This window comes from Eufriesea mexicana, unplaced genomic scaffold, assembly GCF_001483705.2.
Source record: "Eufriesea mexicana isolate 0111107269 unplaced genomic scaffold, ASM148370v2 scaffold172, whole genome shotgun sequence".
NCBI classification, from domain to species: domain Eukaryota; kingdom Metazoa; phylum Arthropoda; class Insecta; order Hymenoptera; family Apidae; genus Eufriesea; species Eufriesea mexicana.
This window is the reverse complement of record NW_016908330.1, coordinates 90607-112851: the sequence shown is the minus strand read 5'-3', so window position 1 is coordinate 112851 and position 22245 is coordinate 90607. Positions and strand designations below refer to the sequence as shown.

At 37.8% G+C, this 22245-nt stretch overlaps 1 protein-coding gene across 1 annotated transcript; it reads right to left on the bottom strand.

Moving 5' to 3' along the window:
- Positions 1-112: 112 nt before the first annotated feature.
- Positions 113-20502, bottom strand: LOC108555221 (cilia- and flagella-associated protein 58). Its single transcript, XM_017910770.1, has 11 exons — positions 20470-20502; positions 18937-19020; positions 17946-18074; positions 17617-17849; positions 14317-14593; positions 11491-11723; positions 8744-9155; positions 2429-2699; positions 1158-1672; positions 714-938; positions 113-385 (listed from the first exon to the last, which is right to left on the bottom strand). Exons 1-11 carry the CDS (start codon positions 20500-20502, stop codon positions 113-115), a joined length of 2685 nt encoding a protein of 894 aa, XP_017766259.1.
- Positions 20503-22245: the final 1743 nt, after the last annotated feature.

Genomic DNA, 22245 nt, shown 5'->3' with positions numbered 1-22245 from the left:
CGGGAATCCTGGAAGATACACCGTTATATTTTCATTACACCGTCGTATCGTGGTCTCGACAAACAGACCGGTTTGCACCCTTTTCTCGGCACCCTTTCCTCGGCGACAGGGCTCATCTGCACGCAGAGTCCACCACGAAACAGTTCCTAGGTGTCGGGGTCACCATGTTGAAGCCACCGCCGCAGAATTTCTTTCGGGTTCGATTCACAGCGGGAAGAACGGATTCGGTCAGGGATTTCGGCTTCGAATCCCCCGAACTCTCCAGCTTCTTCTTCTGAGTGTAGAACTTCTTCCTCAGCTCGGTCATCTCGATGCTCATCCTGTCCATGCCGATCCTGTACTCGCCCATTTGGACCTCGTACATGCTCAGCTCCGCCAGCAGGCACTGAGAAACGTCTCTTTGAATCAGTAAACTCGGTTTTGTCGCAGATTTTAGTCATGCATGAAGTACCAAGTGAATGTACTTGGTCATGAGCTAGATTCGGTCATATTATCATGAAGGAAACTATATTCTCTTTTCGTTTTTATTGAGCTTAGTGTATTTTATTCTACTGGGAAGAGGATCAATTGCATACATGTTTCTTGCGAATAATAGTTCTGGGTATTTTGTTTTTGGAAACTCGTATTTCAATTTTTCAATCGCGTACGAGCTATGGGATTTTGGATACTCGTTTTCTAACTAGGAGTAAGCTTGTAAAGAAAATCATTCTTACCTTCACTTTTTGTCCTCTCGCGCGTAGAGCTTTTTGAGTCTTGTTTAGGGAGATTGTCACTTGAGGTCCTGGGTGGTTTGACAAAATCTCGCGTAGATTCATGTACAGCTTCTCGGTGTCTTTCACCTTCTTCTCTTTCTCGACCATGTCAATTGACATCTTTATCACGCGTTTCTGGAGGATCTGAATCTTCTTCAGCAATTCGTAGGTGTTTGGATCGGAACCCTGTCCAGTAAATATTTCGTTAAGAGACATTTTCGTTTATCTTCCTATATTTCTCAGTACCTAATCAATTTCAACGAGATACTAGAAAAATTATTATTAAAAATTATTAAGTGTTAATTTTTTTAAAGTTACAGTATTAAATTAAACATTCTTGTCTATGAATTTAATTGTTGGAAATGATCTTTCCCGATCTTGTATTAACAGTAAATTATAACACACCTCGAGTTTCCTCCATCTATGAATGTTCAACGGCGTCTGCACCACTTCTTCCAGCGCCATCACCTTTAGCCTCTCCCTCGTCAAATCCTGGTTCAAATGGAACACTTCCTTGCGTAGATCGCTCATATTCGAGATGTTCTTTATCAAAAGAGTCTTCTCCGTTCTCAGCTTCTTTACTTCCAACTTCAGCAACTTGATATCCTCCAATCTCTGATTGTACTGAACCTCTCCTTGCTGGAGTGTGCCATGCAAAACCTTTATCCTGCTGTGCTGTAGACTCAGCTCGTCGTTTCTGCGAACCAGTTGGGTACCCAGGATGTCTCTCTCGTTCATCACGTTATCGATGTCCTTCTTGTGCCTTCCGATGTCCAACTCTGCACGTTGGATCACCTGTCTCAAGCTTTTCTCCTCCTGCTTCATAGATTCGATCTCGCGTTTCAGATCAGACACTTCTTTGCGACTGCCTTGCAGCTCGACCTTCAGTCCTTCTTTTTCTTTTTCCACTTTGCTGCGAACTGAAAGGTAGAAAGCCACGTGGGGAATCATTGTTCTCTCGAAGCTTTGTCAGACAAGCTTTAGTTTCGTTCCTTGTCTTCCAGCGAAGACGAGATTGCGAAGCACGATTGTAGGACTGTAGATCTTACATCTGTAGGATCTTTTATCAGTTGTAAGTGACCTAGGCGAGGTGTTTGTTCTCGATTAAACTTTGTCAAGTGTCTGTAGATATCGTGCGTTGTAAGAATGCATAGTAACGAAAATTGGTATACCCAGATAGTTAGAAACTAGAGACTAATTACAGAGCTAACATTGCTACCTTAGTTACGAACTGGTATCCCAAAATTTCAGCTCCACGAACTTCCTACTTGCCTAATAATTCACAAAGAAGTTAGTCTATCGACTATACTCGAATGAACTCTTCATCCGAATCGCCAGTATTTCAAACTCTAATCTATACCCACCTAAATCCTCGAGTTTCTAAGTGCATCAAGGGAAACTTTATTAATCTCCAGGTCCATGCTCGAAAAAGCATCTAATCAGGCAAAAACCTACTTAACGGATTAACCGCCCTTTCCAGCACGTTCTAATAATCCGAACTTGCTCAAAGAGCCACATCGACGACCACTGGCAACCAGCAGAGCAACTTGCCAAACTTGGACCAAGCCGAAGAACCGAGCTACCTCGTGCATCTCGAAGCCACCGAAATTCAATTTACAAATTATCACGGATCAAATGCCAGGTGAAACGCTTGTCAGGAGCGTAGGATAGCTTACGGAACTCCTCCTTGATCAGTTGTCCTTCCTTCGTCACGATGTCCTCCTTCAGCTGCTCGATCTGGTGGGTGAGCACCCTCAGTTTGTTCTTCAGCTCCTGGATCTCGTCGTGGGCCTCTGTCAGGCTCTTGCCACACGTGTTCCTTTCGGCTCGCACCACCTCGAACAGATTCTGTTGCTGACGGTATTTAGCCTCGCTCTCCGCCAAACGTTTCTTGTAATTCGAGACCTCGACCTGCTTCAGCTTCGTCTCGCTTATGTATTCCTCCACCTATTAACGCGACCAAGTTACACGTCCCGATTAGTCACGCATATAAATCGTCTTCGTGTTCATTTCCATATACAGATCGGATTAGCCGTGTTCCGTGAACACGCTTGGGTTCTATGGAAAACGTTTAGGAAAGGGGAGGATTTGATTTTACCAGCGGAGCGTGAATCCTGTTTGCGCGATGTAATTCTTGCATTGAAGCTTCTGAAACGCAATATTACGAGAAAATTAGTACATTTGTCGACATTCGACGGTAACAAAAATCTGTCGTCGTATCGTCGTTGAAAATTTATCTCTGGTCACACTCTCCTGTGTTAGGTTAGGAAGGTTCTATTCTGTAGGGATTGACGGTGGTGGTAATTTATTTGTGGCAGCATCATTCGCACGATAGATGAATTCCTACTTAACCCTTTGCGGACGGAGAGGTTTTGGGTAAACCGTATCATGGGACCCAGTCATTACCGCGATAGTCATTCAAAAGCTCATTTCTACTTAAACGCGATTTTCGTTCATAGGGACGCTATCAATATGGACGTAAAATAATCCACCACTTGGGACGTGCAGTCCTAGTGCCGCAATAATGGACGCATATAAGTGTTTCTCTGCCAAACTGATGGTTTCCGATGAACACACATATGCGGCGCTCGTCTGCAAAGGTTCGAGAACTTTCTCGCAAGTCCTCGGTAGAAATCCTCCATTTCCTATATATACAATTTCCAAATTCCCCTAGGTATCCCCCGTCTAAGGTAGGGTCTGCTAGGTAGCCTTACTGACATGTCCACTGGCAGGCCCAGAACGAAACTCATCCCTTTCTTTTCCTTTCGTACCATCTAGGGATCCTATCAGGAATCCGCTGCCATAACGAGGATCCCTACGACGTGTTGACTTCAACAACAACGAGGAAGAACCTCCCACATATTAATAAATTATAACTGTGTACGAGTGACGATTACACATACGAATTATCTCTTTACAAGAATCTCGCGATAATCACGTTTGGACCAGAATCTTCATCTGGAGTCAGACTCGTCATTGTACAGGAAGAGGTTAAGGGCCCAACGCATCACTTAGGGTTTTTCCCAATTGACCTAGGCTTTGCTCCTTCGCAAAGCTACGTGTACATGGTAGAAAATTCACCATACTACAATTCCTTAAATTTATAACTCCCTGATAGGTGCGTTAAAGCTTCTCGCAATTGTATACAGCCATTGAAACGCAATATAAATGATCGTCATTCATCGTGAGAGATTTATCTCTACTATTACATGGACACAAAATGCAGCCTTCAGAAGTCAGGTAAAAACGTATTCCTCGTGCTTATACACTGAAGCTTCTCCTGAATTTTCTGAAATGTAGCAACATAAAATGGCTACCGTGTGCATTAATATCGAATAGCAATAAAGAATCGATAATAACTCCGTCCTTAAAAATTTATCGTCGCATTAAGAAATTCCTCGTAGCGTTATACGGTCGTGCTATTACCAAAGATTTATCATCGAGAAATTTATATTTACTATCGCTTTGATATCGAACGCTCTCTCCGTGTTAAGAATTCCCTCGTATAACGTCGCAAAGAAAACCAGCGTAACTCGATATTCTCGCGGGTTCTGCGGGAAGAAATTGATAGCCACCCTTAATAACGAAACGTCTCGAAAAGCGAGCATTCGCGGGAACAAATCGGCCAAAATCAGAAGTGTTCTCCTTCGGCCATTTCTGCAAATTTCTCCTTTTTCCAGGAAAATCGTGTGTGCCTCGTCACAGTAGACTAGTTACTAGTTACTCAATTTGCACTCTGTGTTGTAAAATAACTACGATCATGCAAGTATGGTGACAGGCCTGTTAGAGGTTACGAGCTAATACCGAGCTTAGGACTTCAAGGACCTTCGATACTATGCAGGCATCAAGAGGTCAGTTTTGAGGTTTAAAAGCGCCTGCTGTCTCTTGCAGGAGTTAGTCTCTAATCCAGAACAATGCAGAATGTTTTTAAAGTATAGTGACCCATAGGGGCGAGTTTAACCACTTGCGCTGGAAAGACGTGTCACGCACGTCGTAATGCTTTTGTCACAGAATCGCCAACGACGTGGTATACACGTCGTTAGGGAATTGTTACAGAAACACTGGACCGTTCTGGCAGACGCGTCTGTGAATTTCTTACCACCGCAAGTGATTAAAGCTCTGTTTTTAGATCCACATAAGTGTATACATTTCACCTGTATTAAACTTTATATACCTATTGCTGTACATCTGAATACGGTTATTTCTGCGCACGCTAAACGCTTTGATTTTCTTCCCGAAAGCTCAACACTCTGATTAGGCAACGTCGGAAATAAATAAATAATTCTTCAAGGGAAGTGACGAAAATTCGCGTGACGAGCATTTTGGTAACACTCGGCTCAGCTACGAAACGTTACAGCATATTACAAATGTGGAATCGCAACGGAAGAGAAAATTTAACGAGTAACGCGAGAAATAATCTGTTTGTTCGTCCGAAATAATGGAAAAATCGTTGGATATATTTTTACCAAATTCCATCCCCAACGAGCGGAAATTTGTAAATATTTTTCCCATAAAATAGTCGATTCGCGTGGGAGATATTTCGTGAAGTTGCGCTGGTGTGTGCGTGTCGAGAGAAAAAGTTACTCGAATTTTTTCCAGGATAAAACGCGCATTTTGTACGCGTGAAGTTATATAGAGGGTGATATCTAGGGGTTTTAGAGTTATCAGATGTAATCGCTAGCTGGAAAGCACTCGGATCAATTACTACACTTGTCTGGATTGTAGATCCTGTTTCTACTAGTAGTTAGTAATCTAGTATTAATTACAATTTCATGTACAATCACGAAATGAGCCGGTTATATATATCCGATAATTTCCAACCACATAGGCGTATACGATGTGGTTACACACGATCCGTTCGCCGGAACCACTGTTAAGACATTTCCTCGAACATAGGAAATTCAATTTATCAAACACTTGAAACGTTTGAGATATTTGTTACAGTGGATATTATTTTAAATCTTGTGTTAAATTTTTGATAATTTCGTTGCATCTGATACTTGCATTTTGCGATTAGATATAACTGGTAAAATGGGCGAGGTGTTCTTTAATAATCTTCTAATTTTAGGTTTAAATATATTATTAATTTTATTGTTAGGTTTCCTCGGTTTTTAGATTTATTTTATTTTGATTCGTTAATGTTATTAAAATTATTGTAGATAAGGAATTTTAACGTGGAATATTCCCGAATCATATTTTATAGTAATTAATATCGCTGAATTATTCGGTAGACGAAATTAAAGGAAGGAGGAGTCAAAAATAATCGAAGAGAAGTTTGTAATTCAAAGAAAATTATTAGAAATTGGGTAATTAGTGGCTATTATTTGGTAGAAAAATTATTCTAATAATATTAGAATATTGTTGGAAATCAGTGGATATTCATCGACGACCAAATTACTCGAATAGATTGAAACAGTTGTCTGATAAAGAAGAATCGAAGATATTCGAGATAAATAGCTCGATCGACCGAGTCTTGTACTCCCCGCAAATTACATCCTACGATTGCTGTACGTTAATTCCGCAATATAGTTTCATGGTTCATCTCGCAAAAAAGGAATATTGGTAATAACCTCGATCTCCTTTATCCCGCAAATCCACTTCCGGTAAACTGCAATTTAGCGATCAGCTGACGATCGATGTAAGTCGAGGATACTGTTAAGTAATAGAGACCCTGTTCTGTAATGAAACTTTGCTTCGTATTCCAAACAAGATTAACCAACCGTGTCTCTTGGCAGGATTATATTAAATAATATAATACATTAGTATTATTAAATTTTTATCATATTAGATTGTTACCAGTGAAACGTTCGATTTTTAAAATAAGCTTCTAGCTTATATCTGTTTTAATACTAAATTTTATTTATCGAAATAATCCCTACTATTACATTCTGTGCATTTTTTTCGAACAGGTTATAAGCTTGCTAATGCACTTGTGTAAAAGAATGAATAAAATCTCACAAATATCGAGTTTTGAAACGGTACTTCACTCGTTCATAGAGATAAAGAAATAAATTTCCAAAAACGTTTCAGATAAAAATCGAATATTCCATATGTAACAATCTAATATGATATATTAACACTAGAATTACCAATCTTGTCAAAAAGATTTCAGAATTTTCCTTTTTCCAATCACCAAACATATATACCTGCTTTTATAAGATCAATGAGGACTCGTATATTAATTTAGCTTCGTGGTACCACTAAAATTGCTATTATCTATGTCTGCTATTATTTAGGTTACGCATTAAGGATCGGTAGTTCTAATGCGAATGCCAATAATAATATTAACAAAGATGGGTAGTTCTAGTACGAATGCCAATAATAATATTAACAAAGATGGGTAGTTCTAGTGTGAATACCAATAATAATATTAACCCAGTGCAATATATTATTAACATTTCCAAGCAGCTGTCTAAAGAGACACAGAAATTATTAAATAGATAAAAAGATAAAATTGACAAACGAGATGGGGAAACTTAAAAGAGGAGTTAATATTTTAGAAGAAATCGTAAGGAATGGTTACATCGGAGAGACCTATCCGTAAGAAGATTATAAAGAATTCAGAAGCGCAAGATCGTAACCCCTTCTAGGACGATGCCTACATCTCGTCGCAAATCTTTCCAAGGCAAGATACGTCTAACCCTGGGCAAACCTGGAACGAACGACTAACCTACGTCTACCTTTACCTCCTGCTGGCCGGCAAACCATATATCCGTCAGCGCAATTCGCTCGATGTCTGTGCACACAGCAACCGTACCGCTTGCCGATCCCTCGGCTCCACGTCTACTATACAACTTGGCTGACAGCTCACGCTATATCAACACCTATTATTAGATAGATGTTTAACAGCCCGTCTGCCTCTACTACTTACAGGATACCTGATTACGCAGAACACCTGAACAATTCCGCTTATCCAATCCCATACGCGCCATTTTCGATTTGCACGCGCGCCGGAAGCACGTGTTTGATCATCGAGATCATTGCAGCGCGAGTGTTTACGCATAAATTTTTGGGCAACAATCATAGCGATACGAATTCTTTCAAAAACGAAAACTTTGAAGTGGGTTATTCGTTTTATGTCATGTGACATGTAAATTATCCGTCAACGTGTTTTCCGAGGAAATATATAATTATTAAATTATTCGAATCTTAAAATTTCCAGCAAAGTGAATTTCGACTGTTTCAATTTTTGAGTATGATAGAAAATTGTATAGAATGATTCTTGCGCGGATGAATTATAAAATTTCGATGACCGGTCATTAAGTTTTCCCTGAAGAATATTAAAATTGGTGAAGTAGTATGTAAACGAGTATTAAATATATTTTTAAATGCCTGCTGGTCTGCAGACAGCCTAGGTTTATAGTGCTCAGCTAACCGTGGATAATCTCGTGTAGTTATACGTACACATAGTCTTACGTCACTCGCTATAATTCTGTTCTATTTGCCCAAACAAATACGGCATCATTTCACTTGTCTGACCACGTACCGTTCCATTCCACTACGCTCAGGCGTGGTTCTACTCCACTTGTCTAATCAAATACTGATTTATACTACTTGCCAGTCGCGCACAGGACTACTTCCCTGGTTTTTATTTCTGTTACATATTTTTCTATTTTTTCCTTCGTTTTCCTTATATTTTCCATCTGTTTATTTACTTTCAAATAATCGATCTTTATTTATCCATTTACCTACATTTCACTTCCATTCCTTTACTGTTGTCTGATAGGCAATAGATTTGCATCACTTACTGACTTACATATTAAACTGCATATATTCAACAATTTTCCAATAGTAAGTTCTTTTTTAAACATTTCTTGAAATATATTAAAAAATAATTAAAACCTCTAAACCATGCCAAAAAGTATTTAACATGGCATCAGTAGTATAGACCAGTAATCACTCAGTCATTCTACCAGTAGTAGAGAAATACGTTATCCGCAACAAATTTTTATTTCGTCCCATAACCCCTTTTCCTAAGCACCAAGACTCACCTGTTTTGCCAAATTCTGTGCAGTCAGGTTGTGCTTATCCCTCTCCTTCTCCACCGTGTTCAAGACTGTCTGGATTTCCATAACGTCCCGCACCGAACTGTCTAGCTCGTGCTCGATCTTCCTCCTGCTGTACTCGCACACCACCATTTCGTGGTTCAGCCTCTTGATTTGGTCGCCCAAGGTCTCCTTGGAACGCGCCAAGATATTCTTCTCGCGTAGAAGAATCTCCATATCTTGGACCTTGTCGGTCAGCTGTTTCTGGAACGTGACCTTCTGATGCTCCGCGTTCTTCGCTTTCGCTTGTGTGTTCTTCAGCTGCTGTTCTATCGCAGATCTCTCGTGCTCGATCTTCTGCATCCGTTTCAGCGTCATCTCCCTCTCGACCTTCAACTTCGAGGCTTCGTCTCTCATCCTGTAATAAAGGATAATACTCGAGTAATCGTATTAGATGGATAAAAATAGCGTGGAGAGTCGAAAGGAAGTACGTGAAAGATAATTTTGATAAAATTTCTTTTCAATTTATAGGAATTTTAATTTCAAATTTCTATAATTTCAAAATTTATAGGAATTTTATTTGAAAGATAGGATAATAGAAATTTCCTTTTCTTATTAATCCTACTTTTGTTTTCGTTATGGAAATAAATTGTATTACAGTTATTTTCGTGGAGAAATGTTTTTGACACCTTTGTAAAGGTAAGACACTGTTGAGGGAATATTTCTATTCAAAATTTTTGAGTTCTGGGTGTTTGAATAATTTTCTGTTCACTCTATTATGTAGGTACTTGAAATAAATAATTCTCTGTAAACAATTTGTACAATTTTCGCAATTTTCACGTAGAAAATTTTCTTATGCTTCTTCCAAAAGTTCCCATAGAATATATTATCATTATCTGATATAATTTCATGCAGTGTTAGGAAGTATTACCCATCTACTAGCTTCTGTAACGATAGGTCAACATTATTGTGTCTGCTGATATAGGAGAAGATATTCGAGACGTATTTAGCTTTTCAATAGGATAAATAAGACAGCTGCGATATAACGAGCGGTATTAAATAACAGTGGATGTTGCATTATAGATTGATGCTACTAAAAGCTGGCAGTCTCCACATAAATGGAATAATTCAACATAGTATTACGCGCCCGAATGGTCATAAATTTCAGATGATTATCTATATCGTTTTAACGTACGAATAAATGTATAATTGTTATTTGTTTGAGCATCGGTGCAGCGGAAATTACTGTACATAGTTTCTATTGCTCGTGTTCCGATCATTTGACAAATTTTAAGCTTGGCTGCTGTGTAATTCCCGGAAAATTATTACGTTACATAGGAATAAACGTCGATTTACTTATTCTCTATTTATTCTATTATTTTCTATTCTATTTTATTTATTGTCGCTCTCCTATTTCACAAATTTGTGACTAATCTTCCTTTATTTCAAAATCATCGAAATTTCAAATAAAATTCGAGATACAGGGTCTATACGCGAAGATAAAGATAAATAATTTTGTTTTATATAGGAAAAAAATGAAATACAGAAAATTATAATTAAATTATTAATTAAAAAGAAATATACTATTCCATATTTAAAAACACACCGGTGTCAAAATAAAATTTTGCACGCCCGTTCCTCAACACCGTGTTCTCATATAATCGACTTACCAGGGGATGTTAAAATACTCCAGAATTATGGAAACATCCTGCAGTAACAACTGAAACATCGAACACGCGAAAAATATTTTAAACGTCGAGGGGGGTCATCCTTCGTTATCGACAAAGTGCTCGAAAATATCTGTCGTTCCTCGTGTATTTCTTTTTGCCTTTCCTCTTTCACCGTTCTTTCTCCTTTCTGCCTACGAGAATAGCAACGAACGAATTCGCTTTGTCAACAGGATAAAAACGGCCGCAATTCTTGTCTGTGACGAAGAGTTATATTTTCACAAGCGTCGACCGGTCCCCTCGGAAAAATATATGACAATTTGCATAGCAATTATACCATGGCCATACGTATCAGCGCGCATTGTAATGCAAAATTTAATGGAAAATAAATTTCGTTTACAGGCACCGTTCCACCACACCGCGAGTATAATTTCGCAAATAGCCTGGCGAAATAATGTTTCTCGCGTTAGCTCGTGCCCCGCGATCAATTACATTCCAGTCGCGAGCGATATTTTATTAGCGGAAATCGAAATAACGCGAATCGCGAGTGCTGTAAGGGAGATCGACCTCGTTTCGATTGCTGAAGGGTTAAAGTTAATTAAATACGGTTATCGCATCTTTATTCCAAAGAAACCCAAAAAAGTTTGAGTACAAAATTTGAGAAAATAAAAAGAATCTTAAATCTTTAAGAATAAAAGATGAAAACGGAAGTGTAATATCAATACGTTAATCGAGGATACGAATTTTCAGATTTTCATCTTTTTGATTAGATATTTAGTTATAAATTAGGTTACTGATCCGAGATTGGGTATTTAGTTATAAATTAGGTTACTGATCCGAGATTATAAACCTAAGAGTGTGCTTAATATCGCAGATTCAGGTTTAATCGGTATTCGTTTGGATTATAATTGCCAAATGAGTGAAATAATTTTTACTTCCCAGTCATAATTAGCAAAAATTTTCCATAATTGATTCTTCGAATTTCTTACGCGAGAAAAATATGTAAGACTACTGTATAAATTGTTATTTATTGTAAAACAGTGGATTATCATTCTTCCAGACGTTTCTCGACGCCATTACAATTACCTGTTCATGATCTGTTTAGTCTCTTTGAACTGCTTGTCCTTATCCGCAATTTCCATCTCCAAATTCTCAATTTGCGCATGCGCGTTCTCGACATCCGTCTCGAGGTGCAGCTTCTTCACAGACAGCTTGTTCATCTCCCTTTGCATCTTATCCGCGGATGTCCTCTGCTCCTTCAGCAAACTCTCCAGTTTTATCACGTTCGCAGCTGCCGCTTGGATCGCTGCGTTTGCCGTCTAGCCAAATTTATATTTAATATTTATTAATTATAAATATCGAATATAAATTCATGTATCAATATTCTCTCAATGATAACGAAATACTTCGAATTTTATATCAATATTTAATCATCCATTTCGATTTTTAATTTCCACTCTGTATCTCTTTGACGCCAATTTAGTCACCTGAAAATTTAGGATATATATCAGTCGAAGGAAATACGAAATTTTAGAACGTGGTTCCTTGAAAATCATCATAACGTGCAACAATATCCCGCCATTTTAATTACTAAAGCTTTTTCGTGTTATTGAGTACCAAAATAGACAAAATTTTGTTAAACATCTAAATTATTTCTTCGTTTCATTGTCTAGATAATGTCTATGTAGATCTATCGTCTATCTAGATTTATCTTCTATCTAGATAATATCTATTCTATCTCTAAAATTCTGCACATGGTAATACCTGTCCAAATAAAATGAGAAATTCTCCAAAAATTGTTTCCTATTCGACACGTGTTAAATTTATTCATGATTAATAGAAATTTTGGCAACCTGTGAAGTGGAAAAATGAAATTTGTCAATTCCAGTCGACGTCCTATCGCGCGTACAAATTATTGCCGCCGTGTATCTTCACTGCAGTGTCCAACAAGTTTCCTGGCCGGAAGTTTTCGATTCGCCGATCGAAGTCCCGTCTTACAACCGTTCCCGGTGATCATCTCGCGGAGATAAGCTTTGTTCTCGAAAGCGAAATTCCATCGAGTGCCACGAAACTTGCCACGCCAACCCCTCTTCCTTTCGCTTCCGCTGCAGACTTGTTGAACTTTCGTCTGCATTTCCAGGCTAAGGAGCATTTTAACCCGGAAACGGAAGGCTATCCGTCTGATTTTTTCGCCGACGGTGAAAATTCGGAAAGAACTCGGTAACTTCTTAAACGCGAATCTTGCGACTTTCGCGATGACTCGAGAGATTTTAGGGCAAAAGTGGCATTCGGTATTAACCCTTTGCACACGACGAGTTTTTTGCTAGAAAAGACTAGAAATTCAAAGATTCTCTACTAAAAAGCTGACGATACTTTTTTGGGCAGTAAATAAAGAATTGTAGAATTATTTAATTTCGATACCTCGTACATTGTTACATTACATTAAATTTGATATATTAATTGATATCGATCTTCCAAATTTTATGAAATGATGACTGAAGCTCACCTCTCGAGTGCGAAGGGTTAAAAATGATGAAGAAAACACTTCTGAAATAAAATAATGTTAAAATCTTCACGTGCCAGTAATGTTAGTCAATCGATTTAAAACTGCAACTATCCTGTTAGATCTTCTTTTACACTGATCTTCTTCGAACAGTATAACAGATTTATACTTAAACCAAACTATTTTATTTGATACATAGAAAATAAATTCATGATCTGATTTATATAATAGTTAGAGGGTAGCTTCGAATACGATTGAAATATACTATAATCTACTATACTTGGTGATTGGAGCCTTTGAATTGTTAGAAAAGAAGTATCATACGTAAAGTAGTATTAATTACAGGTATTGGATAAACTCGGTGAATGGATAGGGAAGTCGACTAAGGTTAAATTAATTTAAATAGCAACCAGAGTTAGGTAATTATTGTAGGATTGTTGGGTGACAGCAAAACGACGGTGGTGAATAATAAATAAAATTTATTGTCAACTAACTTATTCTAAACTCACGACTTTCACACTGACTATCTCTCAAAAGACTGTCCCGTTTCACACCCTTGCACCCTTATTTAAACCTTGCACTTCGTCTTCTTTCATGTTCATGCTTTCTGTCTCAATCACGTGGGTCACGTATCCTAAACACTCAGACGCATTTCACTCTTCACTTGCATTCGATAATGCCATAAATATCCCGTTCATACGATCCTTATTCGGTCACTCGTCTTCCCACATGCACTTCAGATAACACTGACACAAAAGGTACTGTCATAGGTGGTGACCTATACCCTGAACACATCGCGCTCACCATTCCCACGTTGTTTAACACGTTAAGTGCCACGTCGGTCCCCAGGGGTCCTCAGGGACCGGCCCAGACTAAGACCAAAAGGTGCTAACTTTTGGTGTTAAATTCTTCGCCATTTTTGAACCTGATATTTGAGAATTCCTGTTATAACAATTGGTACAGTATCTCCGAGTTTTATGAACACTTGGGTCGCCATCAGTGGCCCACTTGACGGTCGAGTCTGGGCCATCTTGACATGTTAATTACGAAGAGTAAACTTAACAGAAACCTACCGACTATTAAAGCAAATTGAATTTAGTAACCAATTTATGGCCTAGATTTAACTGACCAATTAAGGAGTTAGAATAGGTACTTAGGAGTTGAATAGCTCGAATTATGAGTAACAGGTCTGGCGTATATTTAACACAAGAACTGTCAAATCAATCGAAATGCCTGGTTAATGACAGTACATTTTTATTACACTTTCATGATTGCAATTATCAAAAGCACATAGCTGCCTTGGATAAAATAATCCTTGTCTTTCTTTGTTTTAGGTATAGCATATTTTCTCGAGCATAAGTCAACAGTTCTGGTGTTAGGTTACCACGGAACGTCTAGAGATCCTTCACCTCGAGATCGCTTGTTTTCGTAGCGAGTTCCTCTTGCAGCTGCAGGACCTCATCCTCTGCCCTCTGTCTGCCTCGACGTTCTCTCGAGATCTCGCTCAGTTGCATATCGAGATTTTCCTGCATCTCGGCTATCTGATTACTGGCAGTGCTGCTCTTCTTCTCCAATTCCTCTGTGTACAGAACCATGTTCTTCAGCCGTTGCTTCAGCGTGTCCACCTCGCTCATCAAGTTCTCCTTCTCCTGTATCAGATGCTCCTTTTGCTTCGCGAAGCTGGTGCTGCAAGTATCATATGGAAAATATGACTACCACCCTTTCTTTCTCTTTCCTTACTTGTTTATCAGATGCTCCTTTTGCTTCGCGAAGCTGGTGCTGCAAGTATCATATGGAAAATATGACTACTTTCTTTCTCTTTCCTTACTTGCAAAACAGACAAAACGATGGTATATTGTCTAAGGAAAAATTCGAGAATACGTAGAAGAGAAATTAGAAAAGAAAAATTGACATAATTTTGATTGATTTGGTAGAGGTTTTCGCGAGGAAGCTTTTGTTAATGATCGTTCGATTCAGGATTGCACTTGTTACGTTTACGATTGCTCTCGTATGGTTGCATCCTGAGATGGTGTTTTCGCTCTGATTGGTCAGAATATAGAGGACTTGAGGGACGTAATACACACGAATCGAACCCCATGAGACTCTCCAGAGGCGACGTTAGTTCCAAGAGACACGATAACGAGGTCTCTGAACTCGGGGACCACAACACGGAGATTTTGAATTCATAGGATTCAATAATGAGAACGTTTTTACTATAATTTCTTCTTCTCACTAGCAGTGATTTCCTAGTTAACCTAAGGTTAACCTACCCCCTATCTTTAAAAAGATAGATATGAAACGAGTCTTTACATTTCGAAGAAATTATTAAATAATTAAAGGATAATTAAATCCCAAAACAGGCATACACCACAATCCCTCATTGCAAAGAAAATAAATTGCAAAGACGAAGCTATAATAATCTGCCAAGTTCTGTCTACCAAAAGACAGTAAATAATAGGAACAAACATAATTCGAATTAAATAAAGAAAAATATATATATAAAATTCGGAAGATAAAAATAGGTGGATATAGGAAGACTGATTAAGAGCGAAATATAATAGCAGAGAGTGATCATCCTAGGCAGCCCGTGCACATCAAGCAATTAGGAAGCTGTCACGAGACGAGTGATATCGATCGAGGGTCTCAGCCCTTGCCAGAGAGCTGACCGGAAGTTAAAGACAATCTGGTCCTTTGTCCCAATCCGAGCGAGAGAAACAAAGCGGAACATCTTTATGAACCACTATGCCATGAGCTACGGTCCCGGAGCGGGCATGCATTTTGACCATGTTGACTGAACGAAGACCAGGTATCGGACACGCTCGTCATCCCTTGGGATTAGACTCGGGACACCGGTGTAGCTTCGATCTGATCACGGTATATATATACAGTGTCCCGATGACGACGTCGTTTGCTATGCCCGCGCCAAATTTGTCGGAAACATTGACACGATTTGAAAAAAATTATCCAGGAAAATTAGAAAATTTTCCTATATTTTAAGCAGAAAAAATTGTCATTATTTACTGCTGATAGCAGCTTCCAGATTCGATGAAGGAATTTAGTTGAGGATGAAGAAAATTTAGCTAGATAACAGGTACACAAATTTCTTGGACTTTCTTCACAAGATGACAATTTTTCCAGAACTGATTGGAATTATTTTGTATTGCTGTTATGGTATTCTAATGGTGCAAAATTTAGTACATTAATGTAGGAATGGGTGAATAGAGCATAGAACAGGAATAGAGCTTTTCTACTATTTAATAATATTTATTATGTTTATTGAAATACAGCTCACTATGCGACTCCTAACTTTGACGAATAACTCTCACTATCAGTTCTCAAATGACTATCTTATGATACTCTCTTCTGACACTCTAGTCCCTGCACATCACACACTTGCTCTACACACTGCCAAATTTCTAAAAATTCCACGTGCATTCAAGAAACTCTCGCAATTTTCTCGTAAACATCTTCTCAATCTAGTATCACACCATTTCGAACACTCATCAATCCCTCTGACAATCACTTAGCCCCCTCATCAATACCACATTAATGAGCACACTTTAAAATTTCGAGATAATAAGTCCTCGTACAGAATTCTTATTCCAGTAATTCGTGAGTGACTTGGTTTAGCAAGAAATTTAAGGGAGAGCTAAACAGAAGATAAAAATGTCCTCAGTCTTCCTCTCCCATAAGAATGCAGACTGACCTAGTAAAAGAAGAACAGAAATTCACGCGCAATGTACAGAATTAAAAATTACGTGACACACAAAGTCGAATCGATAAAATTGTTGATTTTCGGGTTGGCAGAAATAAATCAAACCCTTAAATATTCAAAAGCAATAAGCAGGAAGCGTATCGCGTATCCCCTAAGGTCAACGGAATTTTGTTTGCACAGTTGGAAAACATGCGTGCTCACGTCCGGGAAATTCGTCGATAACGCTGAATCGAATTAATCTGAAACGTTGATGAAAATTAAATCCTCGGGCTGTTCGAAAACTCCGCGGCGGATTTCGACCTAACAACGCAGGAATCGGGGCCAGGACGGATTTCCGGGCCAACCGGAAGTTTGGTTCATCCCTTAGCCTCTTCCTGTTCGAGAAGCTTCGAGACGTATTCTCGATTCGTAACTCGATTCGTGGTTCATTTGACACGACTTGAGGTACTTAGCAATAATTGAAGAGCATAATATGGGTTTAAATAACGAATAATTGGGAAACTCATAAATTTGCATATAATTTAAATAACTTTGGCGTGAAGAAGATTCTAATTTCGGTATTATTTACAGGAAAGAATATATAACACTTTCTTAGTAAATATCGTTAGCTCCTAATTTCCAAATCGACGCGAGAAATAACTACACAATCAATTCCAAAGTATAATTGATTACTATAATTATACTATATAGTTTTCTTCAATTTTCTCGAATTTTAGTTATAGAATTAATTATAATTTATTATAGGAAAAAAGAGGATTCTTTTATGCCTTTCACATATGCCAGAAATGTGATATATAGTATTAACCGCGTATATGACCACCAATTGAATTCGATCGTGGCCATATATTCAGAATTTTTACAAATCTGATCACAGTTCAGCAATTTGATCATGGTACTGTTTTTCATAGTATATCCTACTTTGTATATGCAAATTGGGTACCAAGAATTTCCTAGTAACATAGTTCAAGAGTAAAAAGTACCAAGAAGAACTTACTCTTCACTAGCAGCTAACTGCCTATTCTTCTGCGCGATTTCTTGGCTCAGTTGTTGGATATTCAATCGCAGATTCTCGATCGTGTCCTGTGCATTTTGCTCGCGCGTGTGAGCTGAATCTGCTCGCTTCATCGCGTTCATGACATCCTGCTTCAGTTTCTCTATCTCGTAGTTCTTGCTCGAAATCGTCTGCGTTAACTCGTATACCTTGTGTCCACTCACAAAGCATTCTTCCTGGCATTTTAAGGTATATTCGAATTAAATTCACGTTTTCAAATCGATTATATAGCGTTTTACATTATTTTATGGATTGACATAAATTGGTTATACCTTCGTGGAATTATACTTCTCTGTCAACTCCTTCTCCGTTTTGTGCGCTTTGTACAGGGACTCGTAGAGTTTGGTGTACTCTTGCATGAAAGGTGCCAGCGCCTCGTTCGTTTTCATTTCTTGCAATACCTAAAAGGCGAAGTATCTGGTTTAATATCGAATTCGCGATACTCGAGGAGAGCAATATCTGTCTGTTCATGAATCTCGGATATCTCGAGATTAATTTTCCCTCAGTTTCCATTCATGGATCTTGGATACTCCACGCTTCGTTGTTATATTTTCCGGATTTAATTAATAACCCCTAAATATGCCACGATTTATTTAGCCATTTGATACAGATGTCAATTATGCTGTAACTCGTTACCACTCGGTATCTACCCACAAATTCCACCCATTCCTCGAATATTCCCACAATGGGTACTAATTTCGACCATTACAAATTTATTTCCCTATCCAACGATTGTACAAAACCTCTAATATTCATGAATCGTTACTAAATAATGCCAAATGCTCGTAGACACTGATTAAATATTACATAACTAGATATTAATTCAAATTTACGATTCTAAATTAAATTATTAGTAAACGTCTTCAGAAAATGTTCAAATATTTCACGTTTAATTTATCCTCGATATCCAAATGTGTCAGAAAATTCTCTCCTCTATTCGCTCTACCCATAACCCACGATGCTACATGGATTACTATCCACAAAAATTCTTCAAACATTCCACGATGAACTTTTCCTCAGGTATCTCTACCGCAAACCGCAAACCCCAATTATCCGACAAATTTTAGTTATCCAATACCCACCGCAGTGACTCACTCGGATGTCTACTCAGAAACCTCAAACACTCGGCGATTTACCTCTACTAGTCAGTCGCTGCGATTAAAGCCGACTGCTGTCAAAAAGTAGCGCCCATCCCTACATTGTGTCACCCTGGATGATGAAACCAGCCTCGGGACAAAGAAGAACAAACAAAAACATTCTTACCTTGGAGTAATCCCTCTCCAGGTTGCAGAACGTGCTGCTGGCAGAGCTGCCCTCCGAGACCTCGCTGCTCTCGCTGCCCTCATCCTGAAACGTGTCAGTCCACGCTAACAGGATATCCGTCGCGTCCTCCGTGACTTTTCCACCATCATCGTCACCTACCCGCGCCACTGACCACGCGATATTAATCACTGACCCGACAAGGGTTCGCGAAAATTTACGATCGGCATTTTTTTTTTCCTCAAGCGTCACTACGACCTTGACAGCACCCTAATTAACCGTGATGGCCGAGGACGACGAGATACTAGTCGAAGTTATCACCGAATCTCGTGGCTTCCGATGGCCTCGTTACTGCCGATTGATCCCCGCGTCTGAGACCTCGCGTTTATTGCCTACTTTTTATTTCCCAGCGTTATTGGGTCGTCAACGTTCGTTAAGATAGTGTGGGATCCAGGTTCCAAGGTGTAGCAATTTTTTGGTAAAATTGGGATATATTTGGAGCGAGATTTTGGAATTGAGAGGTGCCTAGATTTTTATTTAGTCCTCTTTGGTTTATTAATTCTTGTTCTTTGGACTATAAGAGTTTTTTAGAAATTATATTTTGAAAAAAGGAAAAGAAAAGGGTAGTAGGATTTATGAAAGTAACTTATGATTGAAGATGTGAAGAATTTAGTTATGATTAGTTGTAACTTGTAGAATCTAAAATAATAATATTACTATTTAGGTTTTAATATAATTAGCATTTCATAATATCACTGATAATGTTAGTAACTAAATTGTATCTATTAGTATAATTGTAGAATATTAATGAGCTTCCATAATTACCTAGTTAGTGATACAATTTTATTTCCTATTTTGACAGTTCACGCTGTGGTCTCAGACGTACGTTAGCTTCAAAAATATGAATAAAAAAAGATAAGGGGAAATTCGAGAATTCGGTAAACAAACTCAAATTAAAAATACCATGCATGGTTGATAAAATATCTGTAATCCTTTTTTGGAAAAATTTCTTACCGCAGATAGTCGCGCGGTTAGGTTATCGATACTTGAAAGAATTCAATTTGAATAACAACATCATGTTTCTCTGTTTCGTTGCTCTTTTCAGGCTTCTGGTTGTCCATTATAATTATTAGCCGATTAAAAATTAAAAAACACTTGTAAAGACGAGCAAAAAAGTATTAGGTAAAAATCAAGAACGATGTCAATCGCGATGTCTGAATTATACTAGATTTATAGTAACAGAACACGACCACGATTCGATATATAATCGATATTTTTTAGTGTCTACTTGTTTATCCTATTTTCAACGAATAAACACAATTTTAATAAAAAATAAAATGTCATTCGATAAAAATTCGTCACTTTTCAAATTCTAAACGCGGAACATCGGTACTAATCATACAAAATTTTATTTTTCTATTAAATTTTTGAATACGTTACAAAATTTATGAAAATTTCTACATATTAATATAAATATTTGCGTACGAAAAATTCGCAATTATAAATATATCAATCCTAAAAACGAGATGTACTTACGTCCAAACCAGCGTTCATCTCCATATCCATCATGATGGCGGATTACGACGTCCTCAGACTCTCTTTTCAAGCAAAACTTATTCTCTTCACGATATTACAGGAACTTAATTAAAAACAAATTTACAGTACCCTTTATAAGCCACATAAAATATAAACACACAGGAAGATTGTAACTTTTTGCTGTGGAAATTGCAAAAATTCTAAAGATGGATTAAGAACGATGATACAGGGAAGCAAAGACCGATGAGCTAGCTATAATTACAAAATATAAGAAATATACGGAAGACAGAAACGTAAATAAGCAGAGATGAAAGTTATCGAAATTTCCGTAGCGCGATGGGGAAAAATAAAATTAAAATCCCGATTGAATAAAGGCTGGTACGCAATACCCGAGGCTCAGGTCCTGAGCTAACAAGTTGCACCGGGTAACAGAAAACAAAGCCACGCGAAAGAATGTTCCATCGAGGAGAATTCCACTATCGTTATTTCCCTTGTTGACTGGTATCCATGGGAGCCTTTGGTGATCCCTAATTCCTCAACAGGCTGCGGGAAATCAATATTCACGTTGTTGCTGCTGGCCACGTGTAGTGTGATAAAAAAGGACACGTGTACACTGTGTAGGTACAAGTTCGTGGATAACCCTTTGAGTGTTAAACTGACAGGATTGTATTCGAACGAAAATGTCGATGACTTCGATGACAATACTCAGTTATCACCATCTTGTTATAATTCAAAATTTCCAGGTGAAAAAAAAGGATGAAAACTGTGGTTTTTGAAATTTGCGTATTTAGGGATAAACGAAAACTGACGATGTATCGATGTCTGTGTATTGAAATACTGTGTCAGCGTATCGATATACGAATATTTTGGAGATAGTATACATAGACAACTATAGTTGTTAGATAATTGTTAGATTGAGGTATTAAAATATAATACTACGATTTTTGGATAGTGATGTATCGGATGAAGTGTTCAAATATTAAATTATGGTGAAATTGAACGAGTAGTAAAGTATTGGAGTATTGGAATACTATAGCATAGAATTATTAAAATACTGAAATGAGAAGATTTCGTGGTGCTAGAATTTTAGGGTAGTAAGAGAAATAATTATATTGGGAATTAGAATTATTACGGTATAAAAATATTAGGGCATCTGTAGAATTGCATGAGGATAATAAACATCGAGGTTTCGTGGTACTAAAGTATTTAATATAAGAATATCAGATATCCATTTTGGAGCATTAAGATATTAATTGCGGTATTCTGGTCCTGAGGTATCGAATTATTGTTCAATTGTTCCACCAGGTATGTTACAGAGAAAAAATCAAACGAAAAATCCTGAAACAGTGGAATATTGTATAGTGTAATTTGTAGTGTATTCGTGTATTTGTTTATTCATGTATTTATTCTATTCATACCATGTACATATTTATACTTATATCTCTCATGGCAAAGCATAAGCTTCTTGAACCCATTCCCTACTAAATTTAGCGTTAATTGATAGCGATTGCCAGAAAATCTTAATTTAAAATATTCCCTTTAACAATTCTCTTTCACTCTTAAAATTAACTGACCCTTTCGACTGTGCCTCTTCACTTCATCACTCAAAGGATTACAGCAAGAACTCAGCACAACGAGATTAGCTGAATAGAAAAACGCGTTGAACGAAAATATCATTGTATTAATAAAATTGCCATCGTTCATATATATATTAACATTTTACATCGTAACACTTATTCGTATGTATATATGTATGTATATATTAATTCTCCCACT

What these genes read in the sequence shown, in the direction of transcription:
- LOC108555221 (XM_017910770.1), bottom strand. Translation starts at nt 20,502, where the DNA reads ATGATGGATATGGAGATGAACGCTGGTTTGGAC. An exon ending in CGAAAACAAGCGATCTCGAG is followed by an intron (nt 11,724 to 14,316) that starts GTGAAGGATCTC and finishes AAATTTGGCTAG; the next exon opens with ACGGCAAACGCAGCGATCCA. An exon ending in ACTGATCAAGGAGGAGTTCC is followed by an intron (nt 1,673 to 2,428) that starts GTAAGCTATCCT and finishes TCTACCTTTCAG; the next exon opens with TTCGCAGCAAAGTGGAAAAA.